Source organism: Furipterus horrens, unplaced genomic scaffold (genome assembly GCF_987537825.1).
Source record: "Furipterus horrens unplaced genomic scaffold, mFurHor1.1.pri manual_scaffold_15, whole genome shotgun sequence".
In the NCBI taxonomy this organism is placed as follows: domain Eukaryota; kingdom Metazoa; phylum Chordata; class Mammalia; order Chiroptera; family Furipteridae; genus Furipterus; species Furipterus horrens.
This window is the reverse complement of record NW_028327185.1, coordinates 10,212,949-10,231,324: the sequence shown is the minus strand read 5'-3', so window position 1 is coordinate 10,231,324 and position 18,376 is coordinate 10,212,949. Positions and strand designations below refer to the sequence as shown.

At 43.0% G+C, this 18,376-nt stretch overlaps 1 protein-coding gene across 5 annotated transcripts in view; it reads left to right on the top strand.

Moving 5' to 3' along the window:
- Positions 1-5,702, top strand: part of ENAH (ENAH actin regulator) — a 95,416-nt gene extending 89,714 nt beyond the window's left edge. For all 5 annotated transcript variants that reach the window (XM_090263190.1, XM_090263194.1, XM_090263192.1 and 2 more), the window contains 3 exons: positions 1,904-1,982; positions 4,740-4,797; positions 5,595-5,702. In XM_090263190.1, coding sequence (XP_090119316.1) covers positions 1,904-1,982; positions 4,740-4,797; positions 5,595-5,632 — 175 coding nt within the window. In that variant the 3' untranslated portion in view covers positions 5,633-5,702. The remainder of the gene's footprint in view (positions 1-1,903; positions 1,983-4,739; positions 4,798-5,594) is intronic.
- The last annotated feature ends 12,674 nt before the right edge of the window (positions 5,703-18,376 follow it).

The window sequence follows — 18,376 nt, the reverse complement described above, 5'->3', positions numbered from 1 at the left end:
TTTTTTAAAAATTGCATGCTTCCACAATTGTTTATTTTATAACAATAATAACTTCTTGCATTGTTTAGTCAATATGGATATAGTGATAGCATACTGCGTGGTTAAGTAGCAGATGGTAGTTATTCATGTAAATTTAAGGGTATTCATTCTATAACTTAGGAGAAAATATTCAGCTGGTTGTCACACTCAAATGTGAAAAGTAAAAGAAAAGCACAGTAATTGATGACTTACTTCTGGAGAGCAGAACTAGAGAGCGTGGGCAAATGAAATGCACAGTGTGTCGACCTTCAGGATATTTTATTAGACCAGACTCTACATAGAGCACCGTGACTGGCGTGCTCTGGACCTCAGTACATCTGAAGTGACGATGGCACTGAGTAGTCTCAGCGAAGGAAAAAGAAGTGTATCCTCACATGGGGAGAGGAGATACACCATATAAATCTTCTCACCCCCACAGTGTCTACGTCCGTGCTTATTGAAGGGGATTTTCTGAAAGTTATTGTCCTGGGTCATGTAGCATATGCAGATAGCTGACTTTCTTCACAACCTGTTAAGCAGTCATATGTTTGATGTTAAAGCAAATTCACTCAATATTTCATCTTTGCAAACAATGCCTATGGGTTTGAGGTGTAAGATGCCTTATAGGAATTAATGCGGTTATAACTTTTTAAAAGTTATTAATACCTGTTGAGTCTTGGTTCAGATTGCTTAACATTGGTACTCTGCGTTGGTTTGTGGCCCTACAGTACTAAACCAGTGGGTTTTCCCCTTAGTATTTTCTCTTATTGCCAGAATTGGAGAGGGAGCCATGACTGACTTATTTGATATTGAAACTGTTGCTTAAAATATACCTAATCCTGAAAATTTATTTCTTGATGTGAAAATTATAATAGAAGCTAAACTTTTCGAAGTACAGTCATTGACGATCAGCTTCTGTGTGGCATTTCCTTTTTAAAAAACAAAACAAAGCAAAATGAGTTTATGGGGGTGTTAGCCAGAACACACCGTTCAGATGACGTCTCCATGAAGCTTCATCGGGGAATGGCCGCAGAGCCAATTGGTTGTGAATATACTTCTAACTTAGTAATCATTTTTCCAACTTTTTTCTTTTTCTTTTAAAATGTTTGAAATGGAATAAAAAATATACATAGACATTGTGCTGGCTGAAAGTTTTCCCACCCCGCAAACCAAGGTGTAGGAATTGAGAATTGATTCATATTAGAGTACAATATTTCTATTTATTTATTTTTTTGTTTGTTTATTTTTAGACAGATGGGAAAGGAGAAAGAGAGGGAGAGAAACATCACTGTGTGGTTGCCTCTCACGTGCCCCCAACTGGGGTCCTGACGTGCAACCTAGTCATGTGCCCTGACTGGGAATCGAACCAGTGACACTTGGCTCGCAGGCCGACGCTCAATCCATTGAGCCACGGCAGCCAGGGCCAAAATATTTGTTTTTATCTTTTCCCTCCCACTGGTTTGTCAGCTATTTGGTAGATCATGTACAATTTCAAAAGAAGGAGAAAACAAGATTGTGTCACTTGGGCCTCAGGTGCTGCAGCTGGCCTTTGTCTCTGTCTCGGTCAACATGTCACACATTACCCAGTGACCTGCCTTGTGCCCAAAGAACACTGCCTTCTACTCTTTCCGGAAGAAGTCTCATCATCTTGGCACCTTTTTCTAACTTCTTTACAAATAACTGAAAATTCTGAGGAAACTGAAAAAAATTAAAACACTTCCCCGTGTTATGTTCGAACCAGCCCGACAGCTCTGACAGTTTTCAACACAGTGTGTTTTAAGTAATGTACTGAAATCTGCTGCTGGGTTGGTAATTTGCAGTTATTTGTGAACTCTTTCAATTTCCCAAGTGTTGTTTACCTGTCCTGGACATTTTGTTTGTACAGACCAAAATCTGCGCCCTCGTCGCAGCCTAGTGCCAACGGGGTCCAGACGGAGGGCCTGGACTACGACCGGCTGAAGCAGGTGGGTGCGCGACGCTGCGCGACAGCCGACCCTTGCTCCTGCTTCTAGAAACATCTTGCGCGCATTTATTGGACAGATCATATCATAAATGTACTTGAAAAGCATGTAGGGTTAAGAGTTTTGTCTATAAATTAAACAGTGGCATTAGTAGGATACTGTTTTTTCATCTCATGTTTGGTTCAGTGGGTTTGCAGAAGGTTTCAGCCGTGGGGGAGGGTGTGGGCCATGGTTTAATGGTCTAGTATAAGTTTTAAATGTACGTGCCTGTTGTATATTTGTTTAAAAGGGGAAGCGGGCCCCCACTTTTCACTTAACACTGGCCAGACGGACCCAGCAAACCTGGTTTTATTGAGAATGTGAGGAAAACAGGCACTCGTATATTTCTGCTTTCTAGGAAACAGTTTGGGAAAATAAATCAGAAGCCTTAAAAATAAATGTCTTAGCTTTGAACCCATCACTTTGAACTCATCACTTCTAAGAGTTTATGCTAAGAAATGATCATAGAAGTGTATAAATGTGTAACATGAAGGAGGGCTCTGCAGCTATGAAGGAGTCATGATTGAGAGGGTGTTTAACAGGGACTTGTGAACACATTCCCGAGTTAGGTGGAACACACAGGTAACCAAACAATAGGAAGTTATCTCACCTTTATTTAAAAAAAGATATTGTCCATATTTTGGATACATACACATTATATTTAATACGTACGTACTCAGGGAACAGTGGAAGGAGTAAGTAGATGATGAAACTGTGTGGACCTTTAAACTATTCCTAGAAGAAATAAAATAATAAAACAAAAAAATAGGTAGCATCAAAAAGATTCAAAATGGCCAGCAGTGATTCTCAGTAAAGCGACCGTCAGCTTTGCGGACCTCAGTAGAGATTAGGGTCTGCGATGAGAAATGTCATCTCTGTCTTATTGCTCTGCGCTGCAGGGTGGCCTCGGAAAATGATGATACTGATGATCACTCTAGTAGCGGGGACCCGCTCTCTGGCAGACCTAGCGCCAGGCATATGCCAGGTTCTTAGCATAACGCATCTCCGAGTCCTCATAGTAGTCCTGTCCTGTGGTGTTTATACTCAAATTCCGCCCACGTAAGGTTCAGAGAAGCCCGGTGTCCTCAGTCCTGCAGCCGAGAAAGCGCTGAGTTAGCGTTAGAACGCAGGTCTTTCTTCAGACCCGCTTTCTCCCCCTTCTGTCACTCCTTTTTTCAAATGCCAGCAAATGTGTGAGTGGGGCTCAAAGAGGCAATGACGTTGCAGTAATGAGTTCAGAATTAAACGGGGGTTAAAGCACGAAATCCTAACAATAATTTCAGATTAATCTAGTTTCTGTACTGCAGACTTTTTGGAAAGGTAAATAGAGTTACATAATTTGAAAAGGAAGCATGTGATGATTGATAAAGCTCTTGTTTTCCTGTGTATTAAATACGCCTTTGTTTTCTTGAAAAATGTTTTAAAACAGAGCACTTGCACGCACTTTATGGTAAGTTCTTGGCTAGCTGAAGAGTGACAGTGATTTTAGTACTGATTTTCAGGTTAATTTGAATAAGGATATCTGTTAGTCCCAGTAATAATTTCTGTGCCTCAGTTTTCTCATTGGTAAAATGGAGGAATTACTTGATAGTTTTCAACCTTATTTTAAACAGGAAAACCTTTAAAAAAAATGAATCTTAAACACAGAACAATTTAATTTTACCTGAGGTGTGTGCAATATTAAAGTCACATAATTCAAAACTAATCCTTCCTGAGGGTAGCTGTTATTTTCACTGTTAAAATTGTGTTCCCTTGTCATTGTGTCTGTAGCTTTCACATTACAGAGTTCCTGATCTTTTTTTTTTTTTAAGTGGGTTGAGGGTGGGGGTGTCCATTATTTCAAATTGAACTTGTAAGTAGAAATTTTGCAAAATATATAAAGGTGGCCTGGTTTTCATGGAGGAAGGAGGGTCCAGAGCATCACTGTAAAATGGGCATGTAATACAGGCCACGTAAGAATTTTAAAATGTCTAGTAGACACATTAAATAAGTATAGGGAAAGATGTAAAATTTCAAAATAGTATTTCAATCTGTAAACAATACTTTAAAATTAACTAATGAGTTACTATACACTATTTTCTTCATACTCAACCTTTGAAATCATTTAGAATGCGTCTCATTTCAGACCAGCCACCTCCAGTGCTCACCAGCTACGTGCGTCTGGGGCCTGCCTGATGGTGGGACTGGGCAGGTCCAGCAGGGTCCCTTCCACCTTCATCTCCATGCGAGGGCAGCCCCCGAGGGCTCTCCAGGGAACCCTGGATTCCTGGAAACAGTCTGGCAGCTGTGGCAGTTCCTCAAGAGTCCCTGTGTTTCAGACCAGACGACAGATTTGCCCGGAGCTCCTCGTCCAGGCTCCTTGGCTTCCTCTTTCATGTGTCTTTGTGCGTCAGCCTCAGACTGCTCCCAGGAGACCAGATTAAAAGCTGAGCTCTTATCTTTTCTGGAGCTGATCTGAATCATACCTTTCACTGCGTGGCAGAGTAATTGTTTTAGTTTTAGAAAGCATCTGTTTCATGTCTTGCTAGGCTGGAATAAGCAGAGATTGGGAAAGGAAAACTTAAAATTGACCCAGGCTAGTCTTCTAAAACATACATCATGACTCTGGAAACAAAAACCATACGTCATATTTTATACAGTCTTTAAATTTTATACGGGTAAGAGTCTTTTTGGTAGTAATTTTTTCCCCTGTATTTCTCATGTTTTTCTCTAATATTTTAGGACATTTTAGATGAAATGAGAAAAGAATTAACAAAGCTAAAAGAAGAGCTCATCGATGGTAAGTGTCTAAACAAATTTGGTACTCCTATAGTGTTTAAGAATAGCACATGTTAAGAAAACGCAGATAGCGCTGGTTTGTGTTGGTCAGTTGGTTGGAGTGTCATCCCAGAAAGCGAAGGGCGGTGGGTTCTATTCTGGTCACAGCACATAGGTACATATGTAGGCTGCGGGTTGCGTCCCCGGTCAGGTCAGGGTGTGTACAAGAGACAGCCAATGGATGTGTCTCTCTCACATTGATGTTTCTCTCCCTCTCTCTAAAATCAGTAGCATGCTGCTGGGTGAGGATAAAAGAAAAAGATGAAGAAAATGGCAAATAAAGAAATAGCCAGTTTATTACTTGAGGGCATAAAACAAATACTTTTCCCTAGTATGCCTGCCCTTTCCTTGGCATGTCGGAGGAGCCCTCTCTCCTTCATATAATGGACATAAAAATAGGGATAAACGTGATCCCTGTTGTAGTTGCCGAGGAGTAATGGCTGGGAAGTGAGGTGAACAAGTCTTTCTCCGGGTTACCTCTGCTCGCCCATTCCACCACACGGCCCTCTTGTTCTTGAGCCCACAACGTAAGTGTTTCCATTTGGTGTACAAAAGGGAGAGAATAAATACACATGCACACCTGGAAATTAGTACCATTTTTATAGTAAGAAAATTAAAAGATCTGTGCAATGAAACATGCAAAATCAGTGTGTCTTCTACTACTGTGAGTTTGAACAGTCATTAAAATTTCTTAATATTGAGTCACTCATTTATTTTATTTTATTAAATTTATTGAATCCTTTCCCTTTTCCTACCCAGCCATCAGGCAGGAACTGAGCAAGTCAAATACTGCATAGAAAACAAACTAAGGAGGGGGTAGGACTTGATTCTGGAGAAAGGAAAAAACACCTACAAACAACAGCTGTGGAGACCCCTACACTTTGTGAGCTGTAAGAGACGGAGACAGTCGGAAGGAGGGAAGCACCACATGCTTTGAAAGCCTTCAGACGTTATTACTCTGGTGATCAGCTACTTCCCTCCTGGTTTGCTGCTGTGTTCTGACCTTTTCAACAGGATGGCAGAGTCGCGGAAGAAAGAGTTCCCGGAACAATTATGCAGAAAATACTAAGCCCGTGAGGCAAGATCACCGTGCGTTGAAATATTTTCATGTCAAGATAAAAATCTCACATTTTCCACAATACATTGCTAAAATAAAAGAGAAGAAAGGCTTAAGTAGTTTTTTTTCAGAGAGTGCTGATGAAGGATTCAGCGAGCTATGCGATTGTATTGTAACTGTTTCTCTCAGGTTTGTCTTCCTATCATATGATCCCATGAAATTGAGATGAGCCCTGTGTAGGTTAAGATCATCAAATGTGGAACAAATGGGATCGTTACGTGCTTTCAAAGGGTGATATTTATAAGAAAGCGTCCTAAAAATGATTTGTCCAGCTTGAGGAATTTTAGGAATGATAGGAAGTCTCTCGAGTTAGCCTTCATGCAATTTTGTAGATTAAAACATAAAATTCGTCCAGAATTTAAAGATTTAGATGCCTTCCTAAATTGTTACAATGCTTTACCAAATCTATGACTCCTACATAACGCAAACCAGTGGTTAAATGTAAAACCATATATGGTAGATTTGCTGTAGGTTTTCAACCTTTTTTAGATTTATGCATGTGGACATTTTTATAATGTAATTACAACCACCACAAAAGTAGCTTTTTTAATTGCAGACAGTAATGCATGTCACAGTAATATGTAGTGGTCTTTTCAAGGCCTAGTCCCAGGGAAAACATTTTGTAGCATATCGGGAAGTGGGAGGGAGGGAAGGAATAATTTTTTATTTAAAGCTAATTTCTGCACTATCTTTTTTTCCTCAATTACCTGCATGAAAAATAACGAGGACTATTTTGTGACTTTAATTGGTAAATATGTTAACAGAACCAAGTATTTAATCTTTTACATCATGTCTTCAGCTATTTGTATTTGAACTTCAGTAATTTCAGTGGTCTGAAACATGAGTCTGAGCTTCACATGAAGTATATCTTCCCCACTCAACAGCCCAATCCTTGAATTAGGCAGTTAGAGTTACGTAGGTGCCCTGCAGGTTACAGGTGTTCAGAGACACGCTCCTGGCCGCGAAGCTGCTTTTGAGTTTCGTTATGTTGAGTTACAAGAACTGACAAAGATGGCGGCGATTAAGGTCACGGAAATCATTTGGTAAGGGGAAACCAGTGAGGCATTCTGTATAGTTTCCTTTTAATAAATAAAGTGAGACTTGGGTGGTGGGAACAAGGAATTAGATACTCTTAACACTGTGTGCACACATGTTTGTGTGCACACGTGTGTGTATGTAACCCACTCCCTTTTCTTTGAAGTTTGTAAGATTAAAATATAGGGGAGAAATCCTGTCTGTTGCAATGATAGATTTTTTTTTTTTTTTTAATATTTAGTAAGTCAAAATTCTCCAGGCTCTCCATCTTGATTCATGCTTGAGTTGTTATGTGCCATATTTGCTTTGAAATCTTTGGTTATCAGAAGTTTTACTAAAATTTTGAAGAAGTAATCAGTTTTCATTTGCCTTCTAGATTTCATACATCTCCATTCATAAGCCAGAGCTTGTTGATGGCATAGTTTTCTAAATGCTCCCTATTTGCTGCATTATCACGGCAGAGAGGTTTGAAGGAGGGGATTTTTTTTTCCTTGTTACAATAGTTACTGTTTCTGTAGAAACTTCATTTGTAGAGTAATCTGTGATGGATAAGCTCTCATAATTCAAGCCTATGGTTCTTTTTCTATCAGTTATTCGTTGCCTACAGTAGTAGTAAAGGCAATTTAAAGATGCAGCAAGCTTATAAAGTACTGTTTTCTAAAAGAAATAGGAGGCGTTTCCATCTTTATTATTGTCCTTTTGGTTATGTAAACACTCATGATATAAACGTTTGTGTTCCCTATAAGTCTGGTCAGAAGTAACTTTTGATTTGGTTGGTTTAAGTTCAATAGTCTGTAGTAGGGTAGAGGACTCTGGTTACAGGGGTCCGAAGTAAGATAGAAGACTCCAATAAAAGGCTAGATCTTAAAAAGAAACTGGTTTATGCACTGAACGTTTTGTGCCTTGGTCTAATACTAACATGATGTCTGTGTAAATGACAGAAAAGAACCAGTGTTGAATATGTTATGTTTTCCATCATTTTGCATTACCCCAGATTGCTAAAAAAAATGTGTTCTTTCCAAAGTGTTTGATTGAATTACTGTCCACGTCTGCTGTCCACTGTGACAGTGGTCGCTGTTAGAGATTTCAGTAATTAAAACGAGAAACAGAAGCTTAAGTTACTTTCCTTCACCCAGACTGTGTTGGAACCCCATTGTGATGACGGTTTCACGCTCTTCTACATTGGCCGTCTTAGGCAGTTGCGGGGATCCTTTCTGATTGCAGGAAGGTACTTCTGTCCTCAACACTGTGACCGGACCTGTGACAAACCTGTACTATACACTATGTAAATGGCTAACAAGTCAACTGCAAACCAACTGAATGTACAAATCTTATTAGTGCTGGTGCTGAAATCTCTTCGGAATAGTCATCCTGATCTCAGAGTTTGTTTTGAAATTTGCAAGCATCAAGTGTCAATCAAAACTGAAGATGAAACACAACTGAAGATGAAACACTAATGAATGTCAAATTTCTTGTGTGTTAGGTTCTACTTCCTTTTTCGAGTTTTTGTTTCTTGGCCATTTTGACCGCACTGTTTCATTTACATTTCCTACACGCTAACGCCATTCGTGCGATTGAAATAAAAATTGCAGTATGTATATGTTGCTTGTTTGTGACACTTAGATCATCTTCTAAACAAATCTGTCGGTTCTAAAGGAAGTTATATCGAATGTGAAAAATCACTTTTTAGAGTCCATGACTTCACTACTTAAAGTTTACATATCACGTCACTATCCTTTAAAGATTTCATAAAAGTCATAAATACTAAGGACTGTGTACAAAGGGAATACATGTAATATATCTGCTTTTTGTTTGAAATAACTGTTGGCTGTTCCCTGTTTGTTCTTATTTTCTCACGGCCCCGCTTGACACGGTGTTCTTACTCTTACAGTCAAGAGAATGAGAAACGTTTAATTTTACTCCATTTTGTCCAACAACATAGTCAGATACTTAAACTCATTTACACGGTTAAACTTTTCCTTTATACAGTTTGCGGGGCTGAGGACACTGTGTGGTCAAGAGCCTTACCAAGTACTGAAGTTTAAATGTAGTGAAATCTGTGTATCTATGGTGTCTGTTTAAACATCATGCCCGTTTCTTGAAATCGCTCCTGTACAGTATTAGTTCTGAGTTCCATTTCACAAGCCCAGTGACTTCATCAGAAGTACAACCATCTTGTCTTTCTTCCTTTAGCAGACCCAGGTTCCCCTCCCTCATCCTTCCCACATCTCATGGAGCAGGTGTCCTCTTTCCTTGGTGTTTGTAGCCATGAACAGTCCACAGCTCTGAAAATACCAGCTGTGTTTTCTCTCCTGTCTCAGGTTCTCGCTTCCTTTATATAGAAATAGAATGTTTGTCTGCAAACTAAAAGTCACTCCCCATTCAAGAATGAATTAAGTAACCGGTGGTAACCTTTTAAATTTGCCTGGCTACAACTTCTGTGTCTCCTGAATTTGAACATGTTTTCTGTGCCATTGTGAAGAACTGGCCTTTAAATTGTAAGGAGTGTCATCCTTTGAAGCACAGTTTACACAGATATGCTGCAGGACCTCTATAATTCCTTTTTGCAGCTACCATAACTTACCCTTTAAATTCTCTCGATTAAAAGCATAAAAATGACACCATATCAAGCATGCTGAGTGAGAGAATCCTCTAGGAGCTCTTAATTCCTTTATGTAGCTATTTAAAAATCCACTTTTCTAAGGACATTTGTTATAGGATTCACTTCTGAACTCCAAACCTAATCCTGATAGCACCATTTTTGTTTTTAATAAATAAATTTGTGTCTGTACCTCTCTTGAAAGCTCTAAGGAATGTGAAAGGTACCCCAAGAGAATATGGAAATTAGTGATGCTTAATACCTCTGACTTTCTGCTGAAAAGCCATTTAATATTTATATTTAGATGCTTTTGAAGTCAAAACTTGAAGTATGTGTAAGCAATCTTAAGTACTTTTGGCTACATGAGGACATAATGGAGAACATTTACTTCGAAGAATAGTTTTCTTTTTCGTATAAGCACGTTTGACTAGACCTAAAGTTGGTAATCCATCAAGAAAGGCCATTTTTGCGAGTCACGTACCGTTGAGGGGTCTCATGCATGTTTTCATTGTCCCCAACACCCAGGTAGGCTGTGGATTTGGTTCTCTTCATATTGTCTCAAGATAACTTTTGAGAATTGAGATTTTTATATATGTTAACAATACTGGAAAAGTAAAACCTTCCATTTGAAAAGTCTAAAATTGATTAGAAAATAAAAATGCTAATACAGTTAATTTTAGGATCGTTAGGGCTATTCAGCATTAACGTAAGTGACATTGAACATAAATCCTTTGTTGAATACCAACGGGGATTCAGATACGAGGCAAATTGAGCATTTTGGTAAGAAGATAAACTGCCTAAGTATGAGCTCTGTGATTTATCTATCTAAATAGTTTGTTTTTTTAAATAAAGTAAAATCCTTGTGAGAGGGTAAGCGAATGACTTGGTCATAATAATTTAGGATGTTAAAAGAATTACTGCCCCATGTATTGGTTATTTCTGTTAAATATGAAAAAGAGATCAGTAGTGAAAATTGAGAAAATGAAATTAATTTCAGTTATTATAGATGTTGTCCGTTGCACATATGTTCTAAACTGAAATGTTAGCATCCTTTAAAGCATGTTGTGAGCCTTCAGTACCTGCTGATTAATTTAACATAGAGAATAATAAACAAAGCTCAAAATTCAGTGCAGTGTTTGAACCGAAAGATCAGAGTCCATGGTGGTGCCCCACATTCGTGAAGCGTGTTAAACACTCAGAGATACTGAGTGCAGAAGCCCCTCTGGAAGCCTCGGGTGTCAGACCTCGGGGCTTCCCAGTGAGGGAGGAAATCGGGGCCAGAGGGAGGCAGCTGAGAGGAACCAGAAAGCTGTCTCCCCTTTACCCCACTTTTTACAGGCTTATGACTAACCCCTAGTAGTTAGAAAACTCATCTAGAAAGTTCTGAGAGAATACAGCTCTTCATTGTAATAAAAATTATTTTAAAAGCTTATATATTTCCTTCAAGGACTAAATTTACGTCAATTTCATTAAGTCTACATACAAATGACAACCTCATGGTTTGTGATGTTATGAATTTGATTTAACTTACTCCCCTTTGATTCCAAGAATGATTTTGTTAGCAGCAGATAACAGAATATTTAAAATACATGAAGAAGAAAAAATCATTTCTATGAGTCATGTAGGAAGCTTTATTTAGATCTTGGCGAATCAATAACTGTTAAAAAAGAAATCACTGATACAGGCAGTGAGTGATGTTAGGAGTGGGTTTGGCTTCCTCCAAGGCTTTGGATATCTAGAGAAGAAGGGTGCATTTGGTTTCAAAGGTGCAGAAAATGGCTCTTGGAAGAAAAGAAAGTTACATTGATTGGTATTCAGTACTCTGTCAGGTCCAAAAGCTTCCATTCAAATTTATAGAAACAGAAACAGTGATTTTTGGTTTACATTTAAAACATGCTTTTGTAGCCTCATGAAAAAAAATGTGCCACAGAAGGCATTTTAAAAATGTGATTCTCTTGGTCACATCCACAGGGCCTCAAGTCCGCTTTTTAAAGAGCAAAGGCATTAAAAAAAATGTTTTTGAGTGGACTTCATTGACATTTTAGGTGAGAAGTATCACCTTCGGATTTTCACGGTCGCCACCAGGTTGTGCCTGGGTGTGAAATTGGTGGGTCCTGCCTACGTGGCATTAGGTAGTCACTGTTTCTGAGTCCCCCTGGACCCTCAAACTTGGTGCGATTTGTCGTTCCTGCTGGTGGGCTAACTCCCCGTGTAACGGATTGCAAACCCCGTCTGACAGCCGAACCGAACCGCGGCCCAGTCGGGCAAGGGAGTCGCATCGGAGGGATTTTCGGAGACCTCAGCTAGTTCAGTACTGGGATTGTTGAGATAACTCAGGAGAAAGCCGTATTACAATCTGGCATCGTTTTTAAAATTCATTATTAGCAAGACCTGCGCCAGGAATTTACAATGTGGTTTCCATTGTTATCATTTTACGATTCCATTGCTAACTGAATTTGGAGGGATAATATTTCTGTCTTCACATAGAAGAGCCTGTTTCTGAAAGTAAGGGATGGTCAAACGATTTCTGTTTAATATGCTCTTCGCCCTTAGACGTGGCCACCCTTTCGTCCCTCCTGTTTTGCTGTCCCGTCCCTCCCTTGGGTGAGTGGGATTGAGGGCCTCTCACTGGGCTGGGACCCCCCGGCTTAACCAGCAGAGCATTTCAGCTGTCCCCAGCTCGGGGTCTTTCATTCGATGTGACTACTGGTTGGTTTATTCTTTTTTGACCCAAGAGAAGGGAAAAGGGCCTGAGTTTGGTTCTCTGATTTTAATGATTTTAAAATCTTAACCACATTCAAGGAGAAATCAACAGAACGACGATTCCGAGGTCAGTAGGGAGTGAGAAGGTGTGGTGCAGGGGGGCCAGTTTCCTCCACGTCGTTTATGAGCTTTCATGAGCTTTCACGGACGGGGTGACGGGGCTGGCTCACTGCCTTCTCCCCTCTCTGTGGTCTTCAACCTGGAGGCTCACTCGGCCATTCAGAAAGACTGACAATATGACATGAGCACATGAGACATGAGGCCCGTGTTCCAGTTCTGAGAGCTTCCCTGACAAGGAAGTCCTTGGGACACTTTCTGGTCCAGGAGCTCTTTGTAGGTTTGTGGACCCTCCAGAGCTGGATGGAGTGCAGCCCGTCTTTTTCTGAGGAGGAAGGAAGGCCCTCGAGTGGTTTTCCTGCCCTTGAACCTGCCGTGATGGTGTTGATTTTATCACTCCATCCTTGAGAGTAAAAAGGCAGTATTACCCTCCGTGCTCTGCCCTACTTACTACGTGTGAGTTGTCATTCCTCCCCGGTACTTTATTTTAATCAAAAGACGGTCACAGCAATTTCTTGACCAGATGGCTCTTCTGTGCCATTTGAGTAGTGACTTGCTCAGAAGACAAAGATAATTGTTGCGAAGTCAGAGGCCAACTGGCACATTGGGGGCGATAAAAGATGAGTTCTGTTTTGTGGGTGTCTTTCACTCCAGTTCTTGGTGGGTGAGTGTGCTTTGGAATTCTTTTTGTTAGCAATAAGATACGCCTTTCATAATGTGTGTGGTTTTTCCTCTGCGGAGAAAAGGAAGTGTTTCTAACAGAAGCGAATGAGCCAGAAAGAGAATTCTATCTTGAGACATCTGTAGTTGATGCAAAATACTCCGTAATAGTCAATGATAGTATTTACATATTTTCATAGAAAGTCTTTTTTTGATTCGCTTGTTACGGCTGGGGAAGCCTCCCACAGCCTGTAATTACAGAAACACAGCGAGGCTCTGGTCTAGCCAGGAGAGAGGGGGGTGGGTGAGGGCCGTCCTGTGGGTGCTCTGAGCATAGCAGGCAGAGGGCGACCCCTTGCAAGTTCAGGTTTGAGGCTCTGTGGCCTCGCCTCTGGGAGGAGGTTTCAGACCTTTTCCTTGACCCGAGCACAAAGCAGTTCTGTTGGGTTTTCTGCTGACCCTTTGGGGAGTCGGTGTGAGAGTGAGTGAATGCCAGGAAAGCTGTTCAGTGCCGCTGGCTTTGTATTTTGAGGAGCGAGGGATCCTTTCAGGTGAGGGAGCAGCGTGCGCTGTGTCCTTGATGAGATGGAGAACGTTAACCCATTTTCCTTTGCAGACGTACCAAGCGGATGGAAAAGCATAGAGTGGAATAGCACCACAGATGAAATGTAAAGGCGAATTTCTTACAGTTCAAATATTACTTACTTGGCCACAGATTCTAAAACTAGAAATGTGCATTTGTGTCCTGAAAAGATTGTGCAGAGCTTTTCCTTTGTTTAACCCGGAAATGTGTGCAGGCCACGAGTCTTGAAGCGACATGGTCGGCAGTAACACTTCCAGAGTTAAAGTCAAGGTTGATGTAGATATATACAAGGTTGTATTGTAGTCAGAAATTATGTAACGTGCACACGGAACCTCGTGTACCTTACGGAATCCCTGAGTTACGGCCTTGCTGCATTTCAGGAGGTAAGGAAACAGGTAGCAACTCGTTTATTTGAAGCAATGAATTGTAAATTACTGCTGGACCCAGATCATTTGTAAATCCAAATAAAAACGGATCTTGTTGTCAGGAAACATTATCTTCTAGGCTTGCCATCTCCCTTTGAGAAGGGGAAGGGGAAGGGGAAGAAAGGCTGAGACGTGAAACCAACATGCTTGGCAGGACCCCGGCCAGGGTGGCTCAGTTGGTTGGGTGTCATCCGACAAACTGAAAGGTTGCAGGTTCGATTCCTGGTCAGGGCACATGCCTGGGTTGCGGGGTTCTCTCCCCGGTCAGGGCGTGAAAGAGAGGCAACTGATGAATGTTTTTCTCTCTCATCGATGTTTCTTTCTCTCCCTCCCTTCCCCTCTCTCTAAAAATAAATAAAATCTTTTTAAAAACATGCTTGGCGGGGTGGGTAGGATTAGAGGCACCTGGGGTTTGCACCAGTTTCAAACGGGGATAAATAAAAAGAGGACACACAGGACAATGTAGGAAGGACTTGCCAGATAGTAGCAGCCTGTGCTGCACAAACAGTGCCTTCAAAATGATTATCTGTGTGAACTGCATGCAATTCCATGTAACCATGAAGTGTGACCTGTATGCATGACATGTCCAGAATGTGTAAAGTTAAGGCTCAGCAGAAAGGGGGCCTTGCCCTGTCACTGATGGATCGGCGGGCCTGCTGGAGTCATCGGACCTAATGTGACTTAGGTTCGCAGCATTAGACCCCTGTGTTTGCATTAAGCAACCATATCATTGAAATCTGACCCGTGGCTCCCTTTCTACTTCTTTCCTACTCTTCAGCTTTGCTGGTTTTAACTGCTTCCTTCTTCTGCTACTTGGTATCCTTTCTTCTTTTGAAATAAAAAGATGAAATACTTCATTCAAAGGAGACTTGTTTTTATTGTATCGGTTGCTCTTAATTCACCAAAGGTATGACATGAAAACGAGTTGTGTTCCACATACGTGATTGTGATCCTGACCTTAAAATATGCTTAGTTCTGAAAACTTGAAGAGCTTTGAACAGGCGTTTTTCTGCATTCAACCCATCACCGAGGAGGGTGTCAAGTCATCTGTGTCCATCCCATGAAAGCTGCTCTTCACCTATAAGTATCTGTGGAACAGTTTGTCTTTGCAGGAGCCATCCAAGGCCAAGGCCAGACTCGGTGAGCAGCCTGTGGGACAAGTGTGCACACACCCTCCGCTGCCCTCTGGCCCTACCACGTACCCTGTGCCATTTAGTGTCAATGCATTTAGTTTGTGATCCAGGGGAGGTAACCCGGCAAAATCACTTAATGGCGTGAGCATTGGTGTGTTCGAAGCCTGGAGGTGCAGGTAACTTAGCCTCTGTGTCCTTTTTTGTCCCCATCCTGGCCTCAGTGGGTTTCTTTAGAGCTGGGTGCCCATCACCTAGGAACATCTGTGAGTCTGGTTTGTAAGAAGCTTGCTGGTTAGGATGTAAGCATGTCATGGCCCCACTTTCATTTCTGCACAGGGAAGCTGAATTTCTTTACCGCTCCTCCCCTTTTTGAATATTCAGAAGCCCCCAAGGTTGTAGGAAAGTTGCTGTGGGAGAGTGGACTTCGCCATTGAAATCTTGCCCTCCCCTCGGCCTCCTGTATTCTCTGATGCGCATTTGGGGCTCAGTCCCGTCACCTGCAGCCAAGAGGTTATTCTCTGATAGACGATAGGAAGATTTGCCAGACCCTTCAGTTCCAAGCAAGAGCCTCTCGTGGAGCTGATTGTTGTGGGATCTGATATCTGAGCTGCTGCCTTGGCCATTGGGGCCGCTGGGTGCTGTGTGCAAGTGGAGGCAGCTTGGGCGGAGTGCGCCCTGAGCTCTGGCGCGGGTGTTCAGTGCTGCTGTTCTCAGCTGGAAATAACGGTGTTTGGGGTTTTGGAAGTCATTCCAGCTTTAGCTTCGTGGGTTTTGCGAGCTGAGGGACACCCCACTGCAGCCCCTGAGGGTCCCCACCTCAGATGGGCCAGGCTGACAGTGACATCCAGTATCATAGAACTCTATAGACAGCCTCACTTGACCTCATTGGCTGCTGCATGATCTGGGCAAGGTCATGTAGGTGAAGTTCAAGGCTCTTCTCTGTGAACTGGGTGCAAAGAAGCACTGGCATCTCTCCCTGGCCACAGCAGCCATCTCAGCAAAGGCTGAGGTGCGTGTGGCACTGGACCGATGTTAATCTCCTAAAGCCGCTCCTGGTGGGAGGCAGGGGCACAACAGGTCTGTTCTTCAAAGCTTTCAGCGTCACCTGGTAGTGTTTCCTGTTATTCCTGGACGTTTATAGTCATCGTCACCCGACCCCAAACAAAACTTCACGTGAAAAGCTGGAGCTGGAATTGTGACTCCTGCTGCTGCTCCTGAGGCTGGGATGCTGGGACCCTGCAGGCAGGTCCTGTCACAGCCAGCGGAGACAGGGCCCCCCCACCCGCCCGTGCGGCCTGACCTGCCCCAGTGAGATGCAGGTGGTCGCCTCCCAGGACAGATTGTCCCAGGAAAGGGCTGCTCTCAGGTCTTGAGTCCCCACCCCATGGTGTTCTCAACTTTTAACTGAAGTCAAAGACATAGAATCTGTAAGTGCATATGCGTTCATGGCTGATGACAACACACAAGTACATGCGTGTGACCAGATCCAGAAATGACATGGGTGTGACCCCCAAAACCCCTTCATGTTCCCTTCCAGCCCCTGTCCACCCTCAGGGTAAACACTTGCCCGACTTCGTACCCCTTGGATGTTTTTTGGCTGTTTTTATACTTTATGGAAGTGGCACGTTGCTTTGTGTGTGTCTGGCTTCTTCCCCTCAACATGACACGTGAGATTCACCTATGGTGTGCATAGCGGTAGCGTGGCCACTCTCATACTGGTTTCTGTTACGGCGACTAGTCCTCTGAATATTCTCTGGGTATGTCTCTGGGGAACAGATGGATGCGTTCTTCCTGGTGCCTAACGGGAACAGAATTGCTGGGTCGTAGCCTCTGCCTGTGCTCAATTTCCATAGGAACTGTCCCACTTTTAAGGACACTCCTAGCGGTGCTGGGGTTACTGTCCGCTGGAGGGGCTGTGGGACCCCATCCCGCTGTGGCTCACCTCTGTGAATGGTGAATAAAACCTCACGTACTCCAACTGACCTGGGCCCTGTGTGTAATCCTGATGTAATCACTGTGAGCAGGGACGGCTCTGACCGACCAGAGCCCCTGTACCGGCGCGCAGTGGGCACCGTGTGCATAAGACACCCTGCCACGTGTCGTTGGTGCCCGAGGACAGATTCCAAAGAGGAAGTGTTGACTCAGCTGATACGATCGTGTACAATTTTCCTCCATACCGAAGTACCCCCCCCCCCCCCGCCACCCACGGTTTCACTGTCCTTGGTTTCAGTTACCCACGGTCAACTGCAGTCCAAAAATATTAAGTGGAAAATTCCAGAAGTAAACAATTTGTAACTTAAATTGCATGCTTTCTGAGTAGGCGGATGAGCTCTCTCCTGGTCCTGCGCTGTCCGGCTCCGAACCTCCCAGGAAGAATCCTTTTGTCCAGCGTGTGCACCTCCCGTCACCTCGTCATGTGGGCCCTGTGTCATCCACGTCATCACAAGAAGAGGGGTGAGTTCAGTACAGTAGGATAGTGTGAGAAAGTGCATCCTCGTAACTTACAGCATAATTGCTCTCTTCTATTACATTATTAATCTTCTGTGCTAATTTATAAATGAAACTTCAGCATAGGTACATATTTATAGGAAAAATGTATATATAGGGTTTGGTATTATCTGTGGCTTCAGGCACCTACTGGGGGGCTTGGAACCTATCTCCCAGGGATAAGGGGGGCTACTGCACCCCATCTGTCATTCCTCGGGTCCTTCTAATTCATCTGTCTGGCCCAGCCTGTCTTGGAAGGCCCTGGGGGTGCTCCATGAAGGAGACCCTGTCCTGGTGTCTGGCAGGCGGCCCCTGAACAGTATGCAGTGGAGAGAGGTTAGGGGGTGTCACCAGCTCAGGTGACAGGAAGAAACGCAGAGCCAGACTTGCCCTATCATGTTCTCGGATGTGGCCTGGCTCATGGGTGTGCCCCGCATCTCTGAGCAGCGTCCTTTTCATCTACCTCAGCCTTGGGGTCGCTCCTGGTCATGCCATCCTCCGATTCCTACTCGGCCTTCGCTGCCGTCACACCTGCTCCTCGGCCACAGCACCTGGGGTTTGGATGGGTAGCCAGGTGTTGTGGGGTGGCAGCAAACTATTCAGAGGCTTCCAGGAGGGCGCAGGGAAGCGGCAGCCAGTCCCAAGGGTGGGTGAAGCCAGCTTCCCTCGGCCCCCAGGGGTA